Here is a 24,437-nt window from a genome sequence, read left to right on the forward strand (position 1 = left end):
AGTAATAGATTATCTCACAGGACCTTCACATGAGTCCTGCTAGCGACAATATTCGCTAGCAGAACTCTATAAATGCATATATATATATATATATATATATATATATATATATATATATATATATATATATATATATATATATATATATATATATATATATATATATTCCAGAAAGCGGATGGATGAATCACTGAGATCCATTATGCGATTTCCTCCGGATTGGTTCGAGAACCATTCCAGAACCATTCCAGAACCATTCCAGAACCATTCCAGAATGGGCTGGATTCTCACATTGATCCATTGCAGTCACGTTTTGACTCTGTGTTGTTTGAATTGGTCAATGGAGATCTAAAGATTGAAAGCACCTTGCTGTGAATGAACCCGCTGGAGGAAATAACTGGGCTTTAGTCTCTAATGTGCCGACAGGAAAAGCGCTGAGACACTCGGACACGTTTCTAGTGTTGATCGTTTCAGCTGTCTGTTCATCCTGGAATAGAGCTATAGTGAAACAACTGTGCAAATAGCGCTCAACTGGACAGTCCTGCAGTGTGCTGATTGCGTCCGTCCTGCCAAGAGTTCTATTGTACTCTCAATGCGTTCTTTATGATTCAGTGTGGAGAACTAGATTATATACTATTATACTTTTCACATGGGTTCTGTCAAATACATTAGCATTTCACTTCAGACTTGAGGGACCATTGCGTTTAAAATGCCGTTGACTGCACAGGTCTGAAATGTGCAGCTTTGAAACAAACGTGATTTTTTTCAAAACACGACACGTGGTTCGGCACTATATAGTTTAAAGAAAGTTCTTAGTTTGCTTGCCTGCCCTCCCAGAACACCAGTTACTCTTCTATTTCAAAGGTCATTTCACCGCGTTCAAAGCGACACGAACTACTGTAAGTGTTGAATGAATGTGCATGTCGTGGAGGCAGCTGTACGGGGTTATTTACAGCTACACCGTTCAATGCGTAGTGCTGTTTAACGAGTCCATCTTAGAGGAATGATATAACCGACGCTTTCACATCCATGTTCTTACATGTTATTAACATTACCACTGGTGACCTTTGCCTTGTGAGGTCGAAACAGGATATACATATATGTGTATGTATGTATGTATGTATGTATTATTTATTATAACTGAACACCACCATCTAGTGGCAAGGCAAGAGCGATGCATCATTTGGGATTTTCGGATCATTGACCCAAAAGCAGAAAACAAATGCTAAGTGTGGTTTAAATTTAAGGTATTTAATATACCAACAATAATCTGTAAAGTCATAGTAGTATGATTTATATCACAGGGTTTCTGCAGCGACCTTTTTTTTTGTCCAATGTGCTCATTGCATTTGCGGCACGGAGTGAAATTGTAATGTTTACAAACCGCTGTTAATAAAGTTGCCTAATCAAAGGCTGAAATCCCGCGATGTTTGGTTTGTTCGCAAGATGGCTGCCCGCATGCAGAAGGCTGCTCATGATATCCAGTCCCGGAGACGCACCGATGATGTTTTGCAGTCCGAGGGGCTGGATTTCAGCTCGCTGCTGCTGTCTCAGCCTGTCCTGTTGGGTCTCGCCGCTTCGGGCTTCCAGAGGCCGTCCCCGATACAGCTGAAGGCCATTCCGCTGGGGAGATGCGGGCTCGGTACGGTATCAATACTGTTTACCTGCTTCACTTACTGCACGTACTAAACTAACATTAACAACGTTTCGGTGTGTTTAGCTAGCATGCATCTCTCAGTGTGTTTGAAAACCAGCAAAGCACTTCGCTGAACCACCAGTCGAGTTTGCTGGGCGTCGCTGCAGATTCATCCTGATTCTCGTAGCAAAGCGGCATGTTTCTGCATTTCTTTCAGATCTTATTGTACAGGCCAAGTCAGGCACGGGGAAGACGTGTGTGTTTACCACCATCGCTCTGGATTCCTTGATTGTGGAGAATCCAGCGACACAGGTGAGAAAAAAAGGTTTCTTATCAGTAGAAATGCACGTTTCTTTCATCACAGAAGAGGAAATGAAAAGAGGGAATCAGAAACGTACACGGATGTCTCGTTCATGGCACAGTGCCTTGGTTGAAACGTGTGCTTGTCGCTGTAGGTCCTGGTCCTCGCCCCCACCAGAGAGATCGCGGTACAGATCCATTCTGTCATCACGGCCATCGGCATTGAGATCGAGGGCTTGCAGTGCCATGTGTTCATAGGAGGGACCCCTGTGAGTCTGGACAGGACCAGGCTGAAAAAGTGTCACATTGCTGTCGGATCACCAGGTCAGTGCATGCTGTGATTCAGAGAGATCCAGCGGTACTGTATATAAATGTTAGATGGACTTGCATTCGTTTAATCAGGGTGTCCCAGGAGAACACGTCCTAATAAGTTGACCAGGCTTGTGTATGTATTTACATTAAGGTGGACGGCCAGTGTCTGGATGTGCTTCACTTTATTTGTTGTTCTGAAGTTAAGCTGATGAGCAGAGAAAGGTATTAATAGTGATTGGAGGCGTTTCCCTTGTGCTGCAGGTCGCGTAAAGCAGCTCATTGAGATGGGCTATCTCGCCACAGCCAGTATCCGCTTGTTTGTTCTGGATGAAGCTGACAAACTGCTGGAGGAAGGCAGCTTTCAAGACCAAATCAAGTGAGAGGACTGGCATGTTACCAGCCTGTCGTGCTCTTTACACCCTCTAGAGAAGCTCTGAACTCTGCACACACCCAGCAATGCCCTTTACTGAAGACAAACATGCATTCATTTAACGGGAGCTATTTCCCAAACCTCTGTGTGTTAGTAATGTTTTGTTAAGCCCGTTGTCATCAGGTTGCAGCACATGAAGCCTTTTTCAATTTTCATTAAGCTGTTCATTTCAGTTTCTTCTATACTGTCCTTCACACACTGTTGCTGCATCATGGTCATCAACGCTTTCATCATACTGATGGCACTGCTTCCTATCCTCTGCTGCCCTCTAGTGGTTATGAGAAGGAATTACTGACCCTCACATTTCAGCTAAGACTGGCCCCTCATTGACTATCATGCCAGTGTTCACGGACACCGTTGCTTAGCAGTTTTGTTCAGGCTAACGTGAGGTTATTGACTGCATTGCTATTGTGTTACTCTCTCCCTAGCTGGATCTATTCATCCCTCCCTGTGAATAAGCAGATGCTGGCTCTCTCTGCCACGTACCCCGAGTCCCTGGCACAGCACCTCGCCCGCTACATGAGGGACCCCACCTTCGTACGCCTGAACCCCAGTGACCCGGGGCTGCTAGGTAAGCGCTCAAATCAGGGTAGTTTTTTCTGCCCCCGTTTTGTTTCATTTGCAATCATTCTAATTGTTTTTTTTTTCCTGCATCTGACTTTCTGATTACATTAGATTACAGGTTATTGATAGATGTTGTTCATTCATTCCCTGACGCGCAGTCTTTCTCAAAACAGAAGAAAGCGTGTGTTCATAGCCTGGGCCGCTGTGTGCTGCTCCCTGTCTTCTAACTGTGCTGCTGTTTCACAGGACTGAAGCAGTATTACAAAATAGTGAAATCCCACCCGCTGCCTCATAAGATCTTCCAAGAGAAAGTGCAGCATCTTCTGGATCTCTTCAGCAAGATACCGTTCAACCAGGCTCTGGTCTTCTCCAACTTACACAGCAGGTACCAGCACCGCTCTGCATCTTTCCCACATGGTCTTTAACCTCTGGCTCTGTCAGTGACCCACGTATTTATGCTTCATGTTTGCAAACCCTTCACTCTGATACACAGTTCTAGACCGTGCTCCCGGGGGTGTTGTGTTCACAAAGATTCCTGTTTCTAGTTTGGTTTTAAAACGCAGTCTGTGATGCTTGCTATGTGTGTTTGTGGCACTATAGCCCCTTTCCAGTGCTCTCAAGTGCCACTGAAAGCTGCGCTGATCCCGTTCCTCCTTTGATGTGTGTTTCTTCCCACTAGGGCTCAGCGCTTGGCAGATATTCTCACTTCAAAAGGCCTCCCTGCTGTGTGCATTTCAGGTGGGTGTGTTTCATGTGAGATATACGAGTCTCTGTGGGAAGCAGCAAGGGCCAAGGCTGAAGCAGCTTTTTATTCTTGCTTAATGTTCACAGATACAGGGTGTACCTGCTGTTGGGACTTGCCTATAAAAATGCTGTTTTCGACCTCGTATTTACCATGCGAGGAGCAAATAAACTGTAAAGTTTGCTTCAGTTGCTTTTCTATAGGGGAAAAAAAATAAAAACTTGTGTGTGTTTCCCACTCTACCCTCTGACTGTGTGTGTGTGTGTGTGTGTGTGTGTGTGTGTGTGTTTCTCACTGTACCCTCTGACTGTGTGTGTGTGTGTGTGTGTGTTTCCCACTCCACCCTCTGACTATGCGTGTGTGTGTGTGTGTGTGTGTGTGTTTCTCACTGTACCCTCTGACTGTGTGTTGTGTGTGTGTGTGTTTCAGGCAGTCTGACTCAGGACCAGAGACTGGAAGCCATGTCGAAACTGAAGCAGTATAAGTGCAGAGTCCTCATCTCTACAGACCTGGTGAGTGACAGTGACGTGGTGGCTGCTTCTAGAGCTGCTTCTACCCCATGAACCATTCCAGTTGCCTGCTATGGAGCCATGTACTGTGGGCTTGAGCGTCCAACATGTCTTTATATTGGAAGCTGCCAGCGCCATCTAGTGCACAGCTGTGTATTCCCAGCAAAACCAAAGGAAACCTCATCCAAAATAGCAGATACATGGCTGTCTGTAAAATGACCTCTGATCTAATATGGCTGCCTGTTGAGGTCAGTTGAAACCACATAGAACATTTTGTACAAAATTAAAGAAATGTGCGTGATGTAAGTGATCCCATTTAAAAACAATAAGACATCTTGCTGTGCAGCAGAGTGTGCCTAGCAGGTCATTTGTTTGGTTAAAGAGTTTTGTTTTTCATCTCGGAGATCTATTTGCTGGATTTCACATCATCTTTGTTTCATCTAAATAAACCGTGCCTGTCAGCAGTTTAGCTTTTTATAACAAATGGCTGTTTCTTTTCTTTTTTCTTTAATGTAAATCCGCAGCCCCTTTCATGTGAAGATTAATCAATTCAACATTAAAGAAAGCTACTTGCCTGAGCAATATATTTACATGTGTGGCTTTTTAAAGAGCTCTCGAATCCTGCTGCCTGTGTTGAGATCTGAAGAGGAGCCTGTGTGAGGCCGCGCTGCTCAGTGATTATTCTGTCTGAGAGCAACAGCAAACTGATTGAATTTTTATTTTCACAAATGTTTTGTTAAGGGGAAGGTGTTAACCTCGCTATTCTTAAAAGGAGGGTGTCCTTTCCTTTCTGAGAAGTGTATGTTGAAGGTGACTCTATGTTGCCGTCAGTAACCTCTCTTGAACCGGTTTGTTGTAACGTCAGAAACCGTGCGATCCTTCTGTTCTGTGGTGCTTCTTTATTAATGTGTAAAATGTTGTTGTCTCTATCAGACGTCCCGAGGGATCGATGCAGAGAAAGTGAACCTGGTGATTAACCTGGACGTGCCGCAGCACTGGGAGACGTACATGCACCGCATCGGAAGAGCCGGCCGCTTCGGTGACTCGCTCGTTGCATGTTCATCTACCGTTTAACACGGGTCACTCCACTGCGGAGTGATGTTTATTTAATAAGATTTGAACCAGAAACAGATAAACAAAGTGCTGGGTAGGGCGTGTGTCAGCAGCCGTGTCCTTAAAGGAAAGGACTGGTTTCAATGAAATCCCTCCTCAGAAACGCTGTCAGCAGTGTCCTTTGTAAAGGAAAGGACTGGTTTCAGTGAAATCCCTCCTCAGAAACGCTGTCAGCAGTGTCCTTTGTAAAGGAAAGGACTGGTTTCAGTGAAATCCCTCCTCAGAAACGCTGTCAGCAGTGTCCTTTGTAAAGGAAAGGACTGGTTTCAGTGAAATCCCTCCTCAGAAACGCTTGTTTCGACTCGGTTCTTTATTGAAACATTTTAAAGCAATTGTAGCCAACAAAAGAGTTCCATGAACTTCCTCAGATGTGCAGTTTTGAAAGAAACACATGTTTTAGCAAACATACATATTCTCATTTGAAATCAAGATATCTGATATTGGCTACATTTCTGTTTGCAAGCCATGCACTGTCTTTGTTCCCTAGAAATTGTAATTTAAATGCAAGACAGGAGTAGACAGCACCACTGAATGTTACAAGCTCCAGTTACTATTATCCAATGGGGTAATCATTTCCTTTCCTGCTTGGATGTTTCAATGGATTTCAGTGCTAGGATTTCGAGGGCAGACAGATGAATGCTTCACATGCTGAAGGCTTGCAGACTTCAGCATGTGGCAGGCTCTGGGAAGCAGCTCCTGCCAGCCTGCAGCCTGCAGCCGTACCTTCTTATTGCTTGTTGTCATGACAGCTGGCGGTTTGCATTCTGCCCCTGAAGCTGAAAGGCTGTGATTCTCCATGGATACGGGCTGAAGAGCAGGGAACCTCAAAGAAAACAATAGAATTTGAGATTCAACCACAGTACCATGTGACTGTTCACGGCCAGTCCTCTCTGTTCATCATTTGTTTTCACCTGTGCTAATTTTAGTTTCTGCTTTTACTAGGCACTCATGGCTTGGCAGTGACGTACTGTTGCCATGGCGAGGAGGAGAATGAAATGATGACCATTGCTCAGAAGTGCAGTCTGAACCTCTCTTGCTTGCCAGGTACCTGCATGTTTTAAACCATGTGAACAGCAATCTGCTGGAAGAGTCTTGCTGTAGGAAGTGAAGGTGCGGGCTGTGACTCCCCAGCATCACACACATGCCACTGTCTGGGGAGGAATGTCCCTGACATACGTGTTTGTGATCCGGCTGCTTTCACAACCCTGATTAGCACTCCTCTTCATCTGCCTTAGGTAGCAGTTAGGTAGCAGTTAATCCCTAAGTAATCGCTCTGTTGCTGGTAGTTCATACCTGTTTTGTCACTTCATTAACAGGAGATATTGGGTAAAATACATTCCCCACATTCTGAATATGGGATTGAGAACTACCTTTTCATTACACATGAGTTGAAGGATCGTGGCGACTCGTATCACCACGGTGACGAGGTAACCCATTCCATCCCCTCCCTGCTCTCTGTGGAAAGAACCGTCTCCTTCACTCAAATCTGTCTGTTTCATTTTCCACACTGTGGTCGTGGTTTCTGTGTTTGTGCTTAAAGTGTTGGCTATATTGGAATGTGTGTTCCTGGCGTGGGGGTGTAGTTTCTGAATCGTTCAGAAGACAGGATGTCGATGATAACTGAGTGATTGGGTTTGTGAGTAGCCTCTTCATCACCACTGTGTGCTCCACTTCCTAATCATGCGCTCTGATTGATCCCTGAGATTGTAATTGCAATCACTGCCGGCTGCTTGTACTGAAGCCCTCACAAGATCCCGACTGTATGAAACACTGTCATTACACGCCTTCCCTTGAAGGGCAATTGAACGCATTTAAATGCATTCTGAGATTATTCTGTAATTTTTTTTTAATTTTGTTTTTAACTTAAAGGTGAAGTTGCCAACATGCATGTCTAAAAGACACAAGAATTACACATGGTGCTACTGTAACGATGGCTTGAGTCATTCACAAACTCGCCTCGGGTTCGTTAGTACAGATGCTGTCCTTTGAAAATTCGCCCTGTCTATTGTTGGTCAAGGCCACCTTTTGCACTGCCAATTTGTAAAGATAATTTGCTTGCTTCCTTCCATGAGTTTCTAAAGCACTGTTGTATAAGGAAGTCCTTGAAAGCTATTGAAAAGGGTGCAGTCTTTTGGAGGATTGTATGCTGCGTGATTCATTTAAAAAGTAATCAGTAATACATTAAGGCACAGGGAGACCATGTCAAGATCACGTGCTGGAAATAATGACTGCTTTCAGAATGAGAACACCATGTTTCTGAAATGCTTGGAATCTGCTGGGCATTGCAGGAAGGAAAAGGACGTCACAGCTATTGTGTGTGCGGATGCCTGTGTAAAGAAATCTTTTAGAACATTTCACAATTGGTTTGTAGTAAGGGTGCTGATTTGAGAGCTACCATGTATGCCTTTTGTTGTAAAGCCCCTCTTTTGTAGTGTGTTTTTAAAAAAAAATTTCCCCTCTCCACTGTGGGCAAATTGCCTGTATAATGCATTTACTGTGGAGTGGGCAATTGCCCACAGTGAAAGATACAGGCCTAAATTCGCAACGTTTTACTGTTGGCAAAAAATATTATAATACAGTTGTGTGGAATTGGACATGCTTAGTCTAAATTGGGGCGAAAACCAGGAGAACAGTAACTTTGGTTGTGTACCAGCCTAACTTGTGTAGACACATGCTCCTCAGTGACCCGTTTCTTTTATTTCCAGATCCTCTCCCACCAGGATTAATGGAAGAACCCTCTGACTGGGATGTTACCATTGAAAGTGTCCAGACCTTACCGGATAGACCTGCAGCCTCCCCCAAGCTCATGGAGTATCGGAACCAAGGACTTCAGATCAAAGGCACTGCAAGCCCCTTCCCATCCCGGGGGGCTGAACCCCACAACACTCAACCATTCTCACTGGGGAGACCCCAACCCAAGAAACCTGAACAGCCCCGACCCATCAAGACAGATCCCACCCCCAGAAAGCCTGTCAACGTCTCCGTGCTGAGAAGCGTTTCCACCTCTCAAACAACCCCCAGGGAGCTCCGAGAGAAACCGCAGAGCCTCTCCATCCAGGACCAGGCAGCTCTGCAAGATGCCTTGCCTAAAATCTCTCCGCTGCCCTCTTTCAAAGCCAAGCCCCACTGCATGAGACCCATGAGCCTTGCAGAGCTGGCTGAAGATTACGAAAGCTTTATAAAAGATGGGCCCGGGAGAACAGTGGAGATTATCAGACGATATACTGGTTTGAATGACGCTGGCCAGCAGACTGTTGAAGAAGTCAAGGTGGAAGGTGGTGTAGAGCAAGGGGTTCCACAGGCTGTTTCTAGGGACTGCGAGAGGGAGAGCAGCTTCAACGCTCAGCTTAGTTCATACAGTGACAGGAGCACCTCTGAGGACGGTGAGGATTCCAGGGGCGTGGCCGGTGAGGATTCCAGGGGCGTGGCCGGTGAGGATTCCAGGGGTGTGGCCGGTGAGGATTCCAGGGGCGTGGCCGGTGAGGATTCCAGGGGCGTGGACAATGAAGCTCTTGGAGAACCGATGGAGGTTTCAATGTCAATTCAACGTTCTATTGAGAAGATCTCAACCTCTCCACCTGCTGTACCTAAACCAAGCGCTCGTAACCAGCGTGTCTTTGCTGAAGCATTAAGTCAGCATGCCACCGGTAAAACTGGCATTCCAGAACACAGAGCTGGGCTGGATCCCCACCCTGAACCACCACGGCAAAAGCCCAAGGCGAGTCGTAAAAGAGGAGCTGAGAAAAGCCGGTTTGGTGCTGAGGACCATGACGGAGCCCAAGACCAGGGGTCTGAAGAGCCCGGGCAGGACAGTCCTCAGGAATACTGGAAGGCCTATTTTGAGGCTTGGCATAGATACTACGCTGCTGTGGGGCAGCCCCATCATAGAGGCTACCGAAGATCTTTTAACTGGATGAGTGCGTATCAGATGAACTCCGTGTACATGGAAGAGCTGCTCAAGCATTGAGAAGTGCTGTCAGTGAAGGGACCTTTCAAAATGAAGCTCCCCACTTTCTAGTTTAATACAGTGGGGGTTATTGTCGAAGCACATAGGTGGATAATAATTTAATAAGGTTGTTTTATCGGGCAAGACAGCATTGATTTCATGTAGATACAATATAGTTACATACTTGGTAAAAGCGAGTACTTCACATTGCTTAAAATGGCTGATTTCTGTTTTCTATACTGTTTTTTTTCTGGTGAATATAAAATTAATAAAAATAGCAATTTGTCGTTCTCTGTCTTTTGTCATGTGGTGTTCTGTGACATAAGTTGCAGCCAATCCGAGGCCTGTTTAAAGCACAAAATACAAAACACAAAGGTTTCAAGTAGAGTCTTGTTCTTGATTTTCATTGCTTTTTAGTTTTCTTTAAACTGGCTTAACAGCCACTCACTCGTTCATTGTCAGTTAGTTATACCAGGGAGTTAAGTAGAGCATATTGGCACTAAAGTGCATGCTAGAAATGTAACTGCACAGTTGGGGAATTGTCAAAACAGCACTGAAGATAATACAGAAACGGAGGGACCGAATGACCTTGCTGAGCTGTTAAAGAAATCGTTGCTGTAATAAGAAAAGGTTTTAGTTGCATGGTTTTCTTGTGTTTTGGAATATTCAGTAGTGTGAGACCATCTTGCATGACTGTCACGGGATAATTTACCATCCCTCAATGCAGTCATTACCACCTCCGATTCCTCTAAGGAAGGTACCGATGCATCAGTAATGAGAAGCACCCTCCAAGCAAGCAGCAGCCCTGTTCACTGTCCAGCCAGCTGTGCCGCTGCTCCACTGTGATCCACGCTGACCTGCAGCTGGGAGATGCAGCTTTCACACATTGCAAAGCATGCCCGTTTTGTTAGGACCTTCATAGTATTGGGTTGGGCCACCTTATGCCCAGATCACAGCCTCCATTCCAGGCACGACAGACCCCCACAGTGTGCTGGGAAGTGAGTGTGTGTGTGTGTATATATATATAATAAGCACAATGTTTTTACCTCCCTTACATTATCATCGAAGACACAAAGAGAGCTTGATTGCGGTTAATTGCGGCAATTATCTGAGGACAAGGTCGCTAATCAGAGGGAATGGGTGTGGAAACAATCCGACACCTCAGTAAACTGGGAGCAGGGCCGCTGGATTTTAAACGCTTTTAGACTCTTGTGATAATGTAGGAGTGTTTTTTTGGAGGGGAGTTTGAGGTCACTTCTTGCAGGTAGGCAGTAGTTAATGAATCCTAATAATATACAGACCGAAATGTCGTAAAGCAAAGGGTCTATTAAACCCTGAACAAACAATAGCCTCTTTTGATCAACAAAGCGCTACATCAGTACAGAAGCATTGCCTGCTGACGTAGCTTGCTGATTTCCACAAGAAGGGATTCATGACAGTCTCTTAACACTCGCATGTTTAACACTGGTGTTAAATACACTGTGACTGAGGAATAAAAAGGTGCGTTACCACCGAAGCAAAAATGAATTGCATGCAGGTGGAACCTTGCTTAGACAGTTATGAGGGGACGACTTTAAAAGAAAGTTAGCATGCGGGTCTTAAGATTTCTTGGATCCTTGGAGATTAGTGCCACAAAGATGCACCGCGTTTCAGCGGCAAACGGGTCTTTTTCTGCGAGAATATTCATACAGATGGACACCCCGTTCCTTGTGCCCACCAGCCTGGTTTTGGTGTTCACTTTAATTGCTGGTATTTTCGGGAACGTGCTGGTTTGTTGCGTGGTTTATAAATGCAGAAGTTTGCAAACTGCGAATAACGCGTTATTGGTAAACCTGGCCGCGAACGACTTGCTCAAATGCACGCTGGATATCCCGCTGTTCATGCTTGCCGTGCTGTTTGGGAGAATCCAGATTGACTTGGGAGAACTGATATGCATCATGCAACAATTTACCTATTCTCTCAGTAGCTGTGTGCAGTTGACAACCTTGGTTATCATAAGCGCGGAACGGTTCCAAGCGATAGCGCACCCCTTTGAAACGGATAAAAGAAAATTAAGAATAAAGTTTTGGATTTTGATGATCTGGACTTGTGGTTTTTCGATGTCGGTTTTGTCGGTTACTTTGGCAAAGGACACGCCGCTGTACTTAATGTGCCGGCATCTTCCGCTCGACGCTCAGAGCTACTTCAATCCCTTTGGAACGTACGTCTTGGTCCCATCTTGGGCTGTCAGTTTGGCACTGATTCTTTTTAATTACCTGCGGATTTTCGCGGTGGTGCGACAGCATGCCAATAAAATATTCGACGCTGGCATTTCATCTCTGCCCACCTCTGGTAAAACAGAGTCTACATGGCAAAATGTAACTACTGCGGGGCCGCTACACCGCTCTCAAGACAACTCTGGGCAGTCAGCCACATCTCAAGCCGAAGAAAGTGCACAAGCGGCGGCTGAAAGCACTTCGGTGCCCGCTTTGCAATCCAGCTCTTCAGGAACGTCGCCCCCTAAAGCCCCCGAGTTTGTGGGTGCGGTGTGCCTTCTCACAGCAACATCCAGGGAACACGCCAAAAAAAGCATGGAAGGGAAAGTGGCTAAACGATTTGGATACATCATCATCGCTTTTCTGGTTTTTTGGATGCCAGTGGTCGTCATTTTGCTGCTGAACTTCTTTCTGGAAAAGGATTTGACTAATGTAAGTGATATGATGTCATTTGTTGTTGTTTTTTAATTTCATGTTGTATTTTACCAGTAACCTCACATAAAATGACTATGTAAATGACGGCATTGTAATATCATTCTAAGTACAACGCGGATGTCTGCTTTGTTGACATTCCTGTTCGTTTACATTCCCTACATGTTCAGCTGCAAGCACACACAAGCTTCACTCATCCGTTCCGTCACGCTGTAGATCAGCCAGCGTGACTACACGCGCGATATTTAGCGCGGGTTATATGTTGTTTTAAAATATTTAAGAGCAGTTAATTGATCCTACTCTTACATAAGATTAATCTTTCGTTCCTTGAGTTAAAGACGCAGTCTGAGCTGACCTAGCGGGACGGGCCTGTTTCCTGCATGATACATTTCATTACTGCATCTGTTTGTGCAAATTAACACACGGGGGTCGTTATAGAAGTTGCTAGGAGACCGGTTATCTTTATTATTCAGTTTACATATTGCTGTCTAAACTTAGCTCAGTCACGTGGGGTTTTGAACTGTACGGTATACTGTGCGTATGTCCGTTTGTATTTAACACAAACAAGACACGTACAAAGCATACAGTGGCCGACAGAAAATACAAACCACCGGCCATAACACCGTCAGTAAGCTGAAGGGAGACCATGGCCATCCACAACGGGACTGATTCGGAAAGTTGCCTCTATGTAACACGTACAGTGTTGCTCACATCTGGAGAACCGCTTATTCTGCTGTCATGAAACAGGTGTTAACATTGTCTAGCGCGGATTACTGAGTATCGGATTCTGAGGATTGAGGGGGTGTCATGACCCGTGTTCATGCTTATGCCGCACTATACATACTGCAGATACACGCCAGGGTCATCAACGCTTCATCGGACGAATAGCTCTGACTCTGAATGTACAGCCGTCGCATAGTAATATACAATATGCCTCGAGAAAAACGTTATTATTTCAGAGCATGAAGGCATCCGATTTCTCATCAGCAAACAGAACTTTAATCTTGTAACACTAAGCAGAGGCTCCAAACAGGGCACCAGAGCAATTCATCAATCGAGGTTTAATCGAGGGTCTAAAGTAAAAGCAATCAATAATGGATGAATCGATTCCTTATCTGGAGTAGCTTGGGAATATATAAGCACCCGCCAACTGAGAGCAAACAATCAGCCCTCTATCAACAAGGTGTACTGTCTTGCCTATCGTGACTGAAACTGAATTGCAACTTGTATATTTTACTGATGGTTTAACACGTGAAAGAAAGACACGGAAACTGCTTTTTCTCACCTAATCCGGTAGCAGACAATCATGGCATTATTAACCAGCAGTAACCCCTTGAATGGAGTCTTCATTGGTGCTTGCTCATGTAAGACTGTGTTTTCTCTCCCCTTTAGATTACGTTGCTTTTGAAGCTGGAAACCTTGGCTGTGGCGCTGACCTGCGCTCCCGCAGCTGTCAATCCTTTCATCTACACCGTCGTGAACCGGCAGTTTCGCTGTGAATTCCGAAAAGTGTTTAACAAATGGAGAAACTACATACGAGGCTCATAGAGAAACGGGGAGCCTGTAAACTCACGTTTTCCTTGTCTGAGCAAAAAAAAAAAAAGAACACGAGAAAAAGCATGCAGACGCTGCCCTGCCGATTTCTCTCTAGAACACGCTGCAAGAACATCGTTTAAGAACCAGACGAGGCTATTCGGCCATCGACGCTCCTCCGCTTCCTCGTAGCTGACTGATCTCAGAACCTTGTCAAGACGGGTCTTAAACGATCCCACTGATTCAGCACCAGCAACGCGAGGATTGCAATTCCTGAGACATTCCGTGGCTTCAATCTGAACCGAACTGAAATCCAACACTGATCTCACTACTTGGGTGATTGCGCTCAGAAGCGCGTTGTTTGCGGTGACATGAAAGACATGCTTCTCATGTTGCGCGCCTCAGTCCTAACTAGCACTCAAACTAGCTTGAGCGCGTGGTGTTTCTCGTTTGAAACGATGCTCTACCCGATTGGAGACGAGTTTACAGAAATGATTAGGAGCTGTCCGTGGTGCTGAAGGTTAGCCGTGCAATGGTTTGATCACCAGTTCATTTTAAGCTATTAGGGCACGCAAACCCTAGATGGATACAGTATACCATCAACACGTTTACACCATGTTTGTGAAAGTAAAAAAAGCTGTCAAAGGTCCCGACCAGTTATGAGAAATCTTGTTTTTCACAAACCTTTAATGGAAAAGTCTAAAGAATAAGTAGCTTCAAAAGACATTATCTTATTTATTTAACTTTTTAAAAAGGCTGCAGTCATTTTGAGTTTCCAGTGTCATACAGTGATGGCTGATCTAGCCTGCATTATATTTGTATTCTGTGGGAGGAAATTAGTACTGAAGATCAGCTCCTGAATCCAGGTAATATATATTATTACAGTAAAAACCACACAGATGATTCAGTAAGTATATTAATGAATATGTTTGCAGGTCAGGGGTGGCCCTGATTCTGTAAAATGCAGGTATGTAACCCAGTGCTAGCTCATTCCAGTGTGACGAGTTTATAAATATCAAATCAATGACCGGCTCTCGTCGGGGGTTTCTTTAATAGTGTCAGTCAAAGCAGGGCTGGGAGTGACTGATAATTACTATTTTTATTTTTAGCAGAATGCTGCCACCTAGTGTCGTTTACTGGAAATGACCCACAAGATGTTTACCCCTTAAGGTACAAGGTACACACTGTATGTGTCCCACAAATAAAAACGATGCTAATCTTAGTTTAGCGATGGTGTAAAAACCTTTATGTGTTAAAAACTCAAATATCTAAACAAACACATTACTGCTTAACCAGAGGCTTTTCTACCTCTACCATTTCAATAGCACACACACACCTGTCTTCAGTGACTCCTTTATTTCAATAGCACACACACACCTGTCTTCAGTGACTCCTTTATTTCAATAGCACACACACACCTGTCTTCAGTGACTCCTTTATTTCAATAGCACACACACAGTGACATTTATTGCAGGAGCACTTGAATAAAACATTACTATAACGATGTCATAAAACAGCTTAACCTTCACCAGTCTTGACGCGTGTGTGTTAGAGGAGAAATACAAGTCCAGTCGACAGCAGCAGCAGACTGAATATTGCTCCAGTGTGTCCAAATTACTGTCTGTGCAACTGTAGCCTGTGACAGCAATAAAACAAACCACAAACCTCAGTGTGATCACAAAGAGCTTCCAATGCAGGGTTTACTCCAGTAGTAAATTAACTCCTGTTCAAAGTAAGCCATCTGTTCATGTTCCTAACTAAGTTAAATATTCCAGGGTCTTTTCAAACACTGTCAAGATGTGTGTTTTTTATTTCAGTTGGTAACCTTCACATGAGTTAATTAAAGAACGCTTTGGACCCTGCTTGTTGTAACATTAAAGAGACTCTTAGTATTGGGGTTACCCATTGTACACAGCTCCTTAACCAACAGGCTGCACGTTTCCATTCATTTCATCAATTAAGACTGACCAATCGAAATGCAATGGAGGAAGAAGTGAATCTAGGGAAAACGTCTCTATTAAAGTCAGGCAAGGGACCAACACAATGTGGCTTCTTGCTTACTTAGCCGACTGACTTATTTGTTAACACTCATTAAAACCATTTTGCATTGAAAAGTCATTGCCGCAAAAAATTCTTTGCAGAAAATAAATGTGTCTCTTTGCAGACACTGAAGTGTGTCTAAAATTCAGATTCCTGATGGGTGCGACTCACTCAATCAGCGTGATTGACACTCATGTCTTACAAAGCATTTAAACAAAACACTGTAGAAAAACAATCATTTCTCAGGCTTGGTCATGAAACCCGCTGTCATTTTCTGTACTTGTATGTATTTATTTTCATACTAATTGGTTGCACATCTGGTCTAATCGATCACACCTGACATGTTTCAGATTACACTGATGTGGATAAATAACCTGTTTCTGTCGATTCCCTCAGTGTGAGGCTGATCCATCTTTTATGATGTGTGTGATAGATTTTATAACAGAGATGAATGTGCGCTAGTCCACAATGTTCTTTTCTAATGCTTGTCCTTCACCCCATTATGAGGTGGAGATGTTTCCATCAGAAACACAGAATACCAGTCTCTGTGTTATTAATAGGGACGTCACATGAATCTGGGCTGCAGTTGTTCATAGAGTTTAACTGGCATTGCATGAACGTGCGTCGGCTTTGACTCACGTCTTTCCTGCCTGCAGGAAATGGCTGATCGATTATGAAAGATCGGATGTGAATCAATAAGAGAATGCGTTGTCAATGCATTGATGAGTGTTATTGATTAAACATGCTTGGTATAACTACACAGTGTGGAGTAGTGGTTAGGGCTCTGGACTCTTGACCGGAGGGTCGTGGGTTCAATCCCCGGTTGGGGACACTGCTGTTGTACCCTTGAGCAAGGTACTTTACCTAGATTGCTCCAGTAAAAACCCAACTGTATAAATGGGTAATTGTATGTAAAAATAATGTGATATCTTGTAACAATTGTAAGTCGCCCTGGATAAGGGCGTCTGTTAAGAAATAAATAATAATAATAATAATACACAAGATTAAAGCTGATCGCTCTTTGAGTGGTGCAAGGTTAGGGTATTGCAGCTACTGTCTGATCTTTCAGAACTTGAAAACACAGTCAGAACTTATGAAATGTGCACTTCTTGCCTGTGTTGAGATATTTTCTCTCTTCTTATGTTACATTGTAACGCTGCCACACCAGGTTTGCACATGCTTGTATTAACAGTAAGCTGCTGTACAGTATTTCAGATTTGTAAAAATGGAAATTATAAACATGAATGTTATCATGGGTGACTATTTGAGGAAGTTTCATTTCAAATGGAGAATCCTTATTTTATGTTGATAGGTGCTAGCTAACTTATTCTAATTTATCATTTTGTTCCTTCAAAGATTGGCTGCCTCCCATCACACGCACACACACGCACGCACGCACGCACACACTCAAAGAAAACTAAATGAAATCACAAACGTTTGACGAACAAATCCCACAGGTTTGTATTTGTTTTTACCAGCCTGATTACATGGGTACAGTGATGGCACAAGAAATGATTCACAACATTCAACATATTCTGCACAACAGAGAGAAAACCATGGCATAATGTTATGTTTTTTTTCTTCCTTAGTATAAGAAACTGGAGAAGGCTGTTGAATATATCAAGATGTTCTACCAAAACACACAGTAAATGATAGCATGATCAGCTTCCACAGGGGTGAGCTTCACATCCTGATGAATTAGAGGAGAATACACACAGGGTAACCTCGAACACAAAGGCAAACCTACACATTCGGATGTCAAAAGTAACGCTTGACTTTATCAATAGAAAACACTCTCCACATAGAAGTATGTGGACCTGCAGGTGTCGCCAAACCATATTATAAAAGGAGCAAATATTCACCTGCTAGTATAACCAGACCCCACTGACTTCAAGGGCTACTTTTAAAGCAAGCAGACTAGTCTCTAATCTTCAAAGTGGACGATGCACACCAGGCATTAGGTAGCTTGATTTTATTCACCGGCTCACGTTATTTCAAAACTATTTCTTTGTAAACGAGTGGTACCATGTTGCAAGGTTTCAGATTAAAAGCAATACCTTGTGGTTTACAGCATATTGGTCTCATTAGAGTGGCCCTTTATTAGAGGCTGTGGGACTGGTGCTGGAATGGGTCTGACAATAGAATTCCAATTGAGTGTGCTTGAAGCAGGATAGGCTCTTTACATTACAGCCAGGAATGCATGTTATTGCAGGATTCTCCAGCACACATTAAAAGTTATTAATTGTACAGAATGTATCTTTTTTTTTATCTACAGTATACAACTCATGTATTAGAATGCGTGGTTATCTTAACTAGGCTGTTTCAAAACGCTCAATTCTAAGGTAAAATGTATTTTGCTCTCTTTGGGAATTTGAGTTATTTCAACACATTAATACAATTGCATATGCAACTAAAGCTGACGTGCCCTGGTCTCGCAATCGTTTCTAGTGCTCAGAACTCAGAGATCCATTAGACGGGCCCGTTTCAAAAGCTTTGCTTGCTGGCAAAAAACGTGTGTCCTTTTAGTGAGGAATTCAAACAGCGTTCTAGTACCAAACAATTAGGAAGCCACATATTTGCACAAAAAATGTCCAGTCAAATTGTAAGCAAAAAGCCTTAAAATATTGTGTGTTTGCCTGTAACAGAAAGCATCTCATGAAGGATAAAACACAGAGGTGGTTAACAGAGATCTACCTTAACCAGAGACGTGTATTTACTGTGTGGATGTGCTGTGCTTGATTCATCCCATCCGGATGTTTTCACAGTTGGTAATGGTGTTTAAACTATTGAAATGTCTCAATAACAAATCTAAGACCAAATCGTTTCTCATACACCAAGGCTGCAAAAGTACAGACACATTTCAATCTAATCACACACAACTGATAATAAAAGAACAGGTAAAGCAGAAGAGAGCCAGCGTTTAGCAAAGCATGTCTCTTACATGGTATGAATTTCACGTAACATTACTCACACGCATTGCGCTGACTGCCAAATCTGTTACAAAACATTCTATATATGTTAACGCTATCTGACAAGTTCAGTGGTAGCTTGCTAAAGTGCGATGAGCCATCGTCGACCCCAGATCGGGTCTTTTCTAATATACAGCAATCTTTTAAAGTGACTCACGCACAAAAATAAAATTGACCCTTTTGTGACTCTCAACAGACGCACATTTTTTTCTCTAAAATAAAAATGTTCAAACATCTGCTTCTTAAAAAAAACAAAAAAATGTTTCGTTTCTATTTTCCCTTGATATCAGCCATTAAAACACCAGCAAAAAAAGCTGCTTGTGCACTTGTGAATTTGGCTTTTGCAGCGTTCTTTTCTTGCTGGTCAGGTAATCGTTTCCAGTACAAACCTGAGCCACACTTCCACTCACTTGACCTCACCAGTGCGCATCTCATTGCAAAGCTCAGTTCGGAGTTCCACTTGTCTTCAGGCACAGTTTGCAGCAATCTGATCAGGGCTCTGTACCCCAGCCTCGTGTCGCTTGTTTATAATGCCGACACTTTGACAATGTTCACGTTTCCTGTCGTGTTGATGTTTGCTGGCTGGCCGTGGCTGGGGGGGTGGTTGTTGTCCTCTTCTGGGCTGGTTCCTGGAGGTGTGGGGATGCTGATTATCGCCGTGGTGATCTGAGAGCTTTTGCAATTCGGTCTGAAAGCTTCGTCTGACTTCATGTTTAGACTGGAACGACTGCAACAGGAAAGGGAAATTATTGCTAAATAAGAAATATGATTGCTTGATATCTTAAAGACTGTGTATGGAATATACACAGTGCAACGCTGCCTGTGAAATCTCTAGCAAAGACTTACGCTGCTCTGACTGTATGATACCGCGGTGGGGCGTTAGGGGTTATCCACTTATTACCCCTACCAGGTCAGAGAGAGCACTGCACTCCACCACACTGCCCTGTTTCACCTGCAGGACAGGGGGCTGCACTCCTCCACACTGCCCTGTTTCACCTGCAGGACAGGGGGCTGCACTCCTCCACACTGCCCTGTTTCTCACCTGGAGGACAGAGCCGGCTGCTCGCTGCACTGGATGTGCAGGGTGCTCAGCTCCTGCATGCTGCGGAGCCTGCTGGCTGGCAGGCTTGAGTTGGGCAGGTGGCTGCTCTTCTTGCTTCGTCTGGAGCAGCAGGTGCTGGTCAGGCCGGGGGAGCTGGAGATGGAGGAGCTGCGTGACGGGTAGCTCTGCATGCTGTCCAGACAGTTCTGCTCAAACATCTGCTCATCAACAAACTCGTGATTCTGGGGACGAGAAAGCAGGGTTGAGGAAACAGACGCAATGCCTTTCTCTTTTGAAACGCGCCGGTTTGATCTGCCATGTTTGAGCTAAAGGACTGGGAAGTAAATCAATCGACAAGCAAGCATGGAGGCAGACGGAATGTGCATGCTGTGTCTGGAGTGGGATATTGTTTTTTGTCAAGTCAGACACAGCACAGAAACCAGGACCAGAGGAAGGAAGTGGAGACACAGCGAGGGGCAAGGGTATGGAATGGGTTATCAAGTCAGACACAGCACAGAAACCAGGACCAGAGGAAGGAAGTGAAGACACAGCGAGGGGAAAGGGTATGGAATGGGTTTTCAAGCCTGCTCTTAAAGAATCCTAATGATTGAACAAGGTCAAGCTACTAGGAACAGGATACGCACTGATGGGCTGAAGAGTGTCTTCTCATTTGTAAATGTTATGGTCTTGCTTCCAGGGTGATATGACTGTATTTAGTAGCTGTAATTACAATACACTGTAAACAGAAACAACTTTCATGTACAAATGTAGTGAGTTTTATGCAGGTGAACCGTTTACTGTACCTAGCATTTCAAGAGGCTGCAACGTACTTCATTAGTTGTTTTAAAAGTGTAGGTACAGGATGTAAACTTGTTGGTCACAATGTGTTTTACAGATTTTTCTACAGCATTTTGGAAAGTGGAATAAGCTAATCTTTGCTTTAAAAAGCTGTACTGTAGGGATATTTTACAGACATTTTCAGACAGACTTAAAACTCAATAATAAAAACCTCAGTATGTGTGACCAGCAAAACTAACGTTCATTAACATGTGGAAGAAACGCAAATGTTTTGCATCTTCAGTTTTTTCGTCAGATCTGTACTGTGCACCAACATGCACTGTTATGGTTAAATATTTCTGTTGATCATGTTTTTGTTCCAGTTTACAAATGTAAAGACTTTGTGAAGTTGTAAAGCATTCAAACACACAAATGAAGGGAGTGGATAAAAATGGAATACCTTGAAGATGGTAGATGTTCGTGCAGAAAAGACGGGATCATCCACAAGAAAGGACAATCCCTACAGGGTCAACATGCCAACAAAAGATAAAAACAGAATTGATTGCAACATTCCAGCATTCCGAGGGTCCAGCCCAGCATTCCGCTCCATGCATGCAGGTTCAAAGGGAACCTGCTGTCCTCTCGCTGCAGCTCTGCAGGAACGCTTTACTGAGATTAAGTAGCTTCACATTACAGTTTAATTTGTACCTTTTATGATTGCAATCGTTTTGAGTCCCTGCAGTTACTCAAATATTGTTTTTATTTTTCTTCTTTTGTGATTTAACGTGCTTTTGACTTGGAGTTCAGAAGCTACCCTTTAGTTCTGGTTGCCTGCCATAGATATCTGTAATGGAGGCCAGTTCAGCCAAAGCATCTTTATATTAGTACACGCCAGCGCCATCTAGTGCACAGCTAGTGTATTGCCAGCAAAACAAAAGGAAACTTGAGCCAAAGTGGCAGCTCACAGCATGGCTGATCTAGCCTCGGATAAAGACATTCATGGCAGCAACTGAACTCAACTGCAACTGAAGAGCAGATCCTGAACCCACAGGAAAGACGCTGAACCCAGACTTATTACAAAATAATCACAATAATAATAATAATAAAAACCACAGTGAGGATTTGAGTAATTGCACTGAACACCGGTCAAATCATAAAACGGTCATTAAAAGAAAAGCGTACTGTTTAATAATATTTATTATGTATTTATTTAGTGTGTTTATTAAAAATCATTTGGAGTGCATACACTGAGCAGCTGAAACCATACTAACTTAAACACACAGGTTGTGGTTTTATAACATAGCAATGTAATGCAGTCTACAGGCATGGCCCCTTGTCCGGTGTGACGCCAGCGGGCAGTGAGGCTTCGGGCTCAGTTACTCACGGTTGTCTTCTCCAGGCAGTACAGCAGGTGGTGGTGTTGGCTTTCGATCATGGATGTGGATTTGCTTAACTGCTTCTCCTCCTCAGTTGAACCCTGCAATACAACACAGTGAATCATGGTGAACCAGCTCGCTGCTTAACCCTAACCAGAGAGTCTGAGAGGGGAAAAACTGGACAACACGATGCCATTTATTAAGAACACAAGAACGTTTACAGACGAGAGGAGGGCATGCGGCCCATCAGTGCTCATCCAGTTCCCAGTAGTTGATTGATCTCAAATCTTTGTCGGATCTGAAAGGATCCCAGTGATTCAGCAAGATGGCTAGGTAACCCATTCCATAGCCCCAGCGCTCTCTGTATAAAGAAGAGTCTCCTAACCTCTGTCCACGTCTCAGTTTCATTGATCAGTCACATGAAAAGCACATCCTGACTTGGCTGGATTTAATTAGTGCATGAACAGAGATTTGTTAATTGAATTCAAATATACAAAACATTCTGTGCTTATTGCAGTTGCTTTCAAAAGATTTCCCTCCTTCCCTCTTTATATAACCTTGTTGTGAGTGAGTGCAGATTATACTGTAAAGATTACACTCTCAACTTTATTTGAAATGTTCCTGTTTATTCTCTGAGCTAAAAGCGTTTGTGACATTTCCCCCACTATTACTCTTATAAAAATGTACACAATTACATTGCAATTATGTGTAAGTGCCTGATAATGCAAACAAACCAACAAGCCAGCTGGCTTCCGATGAAGCTCACTGAAGGCTATTAAAGAATGCAGGAAACATTTATCCAGGAATCCTTCGTGTAAAACTGAACATGATAGTTGGGCAGCTTTAAATAGCTTGTCATAGTATAACTCATTCATAGGAGCAATGGGTAAAAAGGTACAAGTGAAATTGGACATGCTTTACAGGGTTCAGTTGTGTTTCCCTGGAGATATAGTGAAGAAATGATCTCAGCAGCTGCTGTGTCTAAAAATAGCCTGTGCCCTTTATCACCGAGCATTTCAAATGAATTGGCTAATGTGGGTCCAGTGAAGAACAGGCAGGTTTACACTGAACTGGCTGCATCGCCCCCTCCACTGTAGCTGTTCAGACACAAGCATTTATTATTCCAGCTCCAGTGAGGATGTCTGCTACAATACACAGAGACCCAGTCCCTAAACCACGGGGTAACTGAAGAAAGGTGGTGATTTGGGGGAGGCGGAGCCTTCACTTCCTTCTTAAATAAACCACAGCAATGCTTGCAGAACCATGGTACCATATTGGTGCCAGACGGTGCTCTTGTATTGAATAATCAGGGCTTTCAGTATTCTATAATGGAGTGTGCAGTTACTTTAATTACTATAGTGAAAGCACTATCCGTATACATGCATGGACCGTAGTACTGTAAAGTAAACAATGCAACACTGTCCAGCACTGTAATACACTATTATAATACTCCCTGCACATGAACAGTAAGGGCATTGTAGTTCTCTTTAGAAAGTAAGGATCATGCTTACTTACCGTTAATTCTAGCGGTTCGCTCAGAAGGCCGTTTTGTTTGCTGTGGAGAAACGCATTGGAGCTTCCGCATTTTGCCACTCGGATCCTGGCCAGTCTTGCTTTCTGTCAGAAGAAAACAACGAGTTAAGCTTTTGTCTTTGAGAACGGAGGGTATGAGGCCCTTTCTTTACAGTTCTAAAGGCATGGAATAGCCTACCAGGTGGAGCAGTCGGGTCTAAAACACTGGGAATATGTCCTATGAAGGGTCTCCCGAGCAGGGCAGAGAATGTACAAACAAGCGAAGAGCCGCCATGGGCCGAGCGGCCTCTTCTCCTACCAAACCTTTCTGAACACTTTGCAATTGGGTTCAGCTTTCATGTGTCAAACAGCTTAAAGGTTTTCCTTGAGATGTAACAATCTGGTAATTAAATAGCTTGAAGAGCCTTCTTTGTCATTTCAGGCTCGCGGCACTGGAAATTAAATAGCGGAGACTGAAACCAGTATTTCTGTTAATAACACCCCCCCACCCCCCCAATGGCACACTAGGTAATTACATTAGCTCTGACAAGTTTTCAATTCTTCAAAGAACAGCTTTCTTTTGAAAGTTAAAATTATTCAGCTGTTTCATTATTTTTTCCGCGGATGAAAGCAGTATGAACATTTAATTGTGCAGGGCTCATTATAGTCGTATAATTTGATTGAGCCACTTAAAGACATGACGTGGCGTTGTTCCACGGTGGTGTTCATTACTCTGTGGAGATGAAAGACTTCCCGGCTTTCTCGTGCTGCCGTCTCCTCCTGTTCTTAGGCAGGAAGTCACGAATGAACAGATACCATGCTGGAGAGACACACTCGCAGGAACCCAGCCACTGCTGCAGCTGAGCAAAGAACGATGTGACGAGTCCACATCGCTGACCTAGATTTATCGAGGCGTGATATTTTTAGAAGCATTTTTAATTATTTCTGC

General features: G+C 43.7%; 2 protein-coding genes across 5 annotated transcripts in view; one reads left to right on the top strand and one right to left on the bottom strand.

Annotated features, from left to right (window-relative positions):
* The first annotated feature begins 1,406 nt into the window (after window positions 1-1,406).
* Window positions 1,407-9,842, top strand: LOC117964389 (probable ATP-dependent RNA helicase DDX20). The gene is made up of 11 exons (XM_059003934.1): window positions 1,407-1,642; window positions 1,854-1,948; window positions 2,092-2,260; window positions 2,510-2,624; window positions 3,107-3,249; window positions 3,489-3,627; window positions 3,922-3,980; window positions 4,414-4,496; window positions 5,427-5,532; window positions 6,549-6,650; window positions 8,312-9,842. The coding sequence occupies exons 1-11, from the start codon at window positions 1,447-1,449 to the stop codon at window positions 9,571-9,573; spliced, it is 2,469 nt and encodes an 822-aa protein (XP_058859917.1). The 5' UTR covers window positions 1,407-1,446; the 3' UTR covers window positions 9,574-9,842.
* A 7,312-nt stretch (window positions 9,843-17,154) lies between these two features.
* Window positions 17,155-24,437, bottom strand: part of LOC117417595 (potassium voltage-gated channel subfamily D member 3-like) — a 114,971-nt gene continuing 107,688 nt past the window's right edge. For 3 of the 4 annotated variants that reach the window (XM_059003930.1, XM_059003931.1, XM_059003932.1), the window contains 5 exons: window positions 23,492-23,593; window positions 21,985-22,077; window positions 21,061-21,120; window positions 19,824-20,065; window positions 17,155-19,508 (listed from right to left, as the gene is read on the bottom strand). In XM_059003930.1, coding sequence (XP_058859913.1) covers window positions 19,307-19,508; window positions 19,824-20,065; window positions 21,061-21,120; window positions 21,985-22,077; window positions 23,492-23,593 — 699 coding nt within the window. In that variant the 3' untranslated portion in view covers window positions 17,155-19,306. The remainder of the gene's footprint in view (window positions 19,509-19,823; window positions 20,066-21,060; window positions 21,121-21,984; window positions 22,078-23,491; window positions 23,594-24,437) is intronic. The other variant, XM_059003933.1, reaches the window with a different exon arrangement.

This window comes from Acipenser ruthenus, chromosome 29 (assembly GCF_902713425.1).
Source record: "Acipenser ruthenus chromosome 29, fAciRut3.2 maternal haplotype, whole genome shotgun sequence".
Classification (NCBI taxonomy): Eukaryota; Metazoa; Chordata; class Actinopteri; order Acipenseriformes; family Acipenseridae; genus Acipenser; species Acipenser ruthenus.

What these genes read in the sequence shown, in the direction of transcription:
- LOC117964389 (XM_059003934.1), top strand. Translation starts at nt 1,447, where the DNA reads ATGGCTGCCCGCATGCAGAAGGCTGCTCATGATATCCAGTCCCGGAGA. An exon ending in GCTGGGGAGATGCGGGCTCG is followed by an intron (nt 1,643 to 1,853) that starts GTACGGTATCAA and finishes CATTTCTTTCAG; the next exon opens with ATCTTATTGTACAGGCCAAG. An exon ending in GAACCTCTCTTGCTTGCCAG is followed by an intron (nt 6,651 to 8,311) that starts GTACCTGCATGT and finishes TTTTATTTCCAG; the next exon opens with ATCCTCTCCCACCAGGATTA.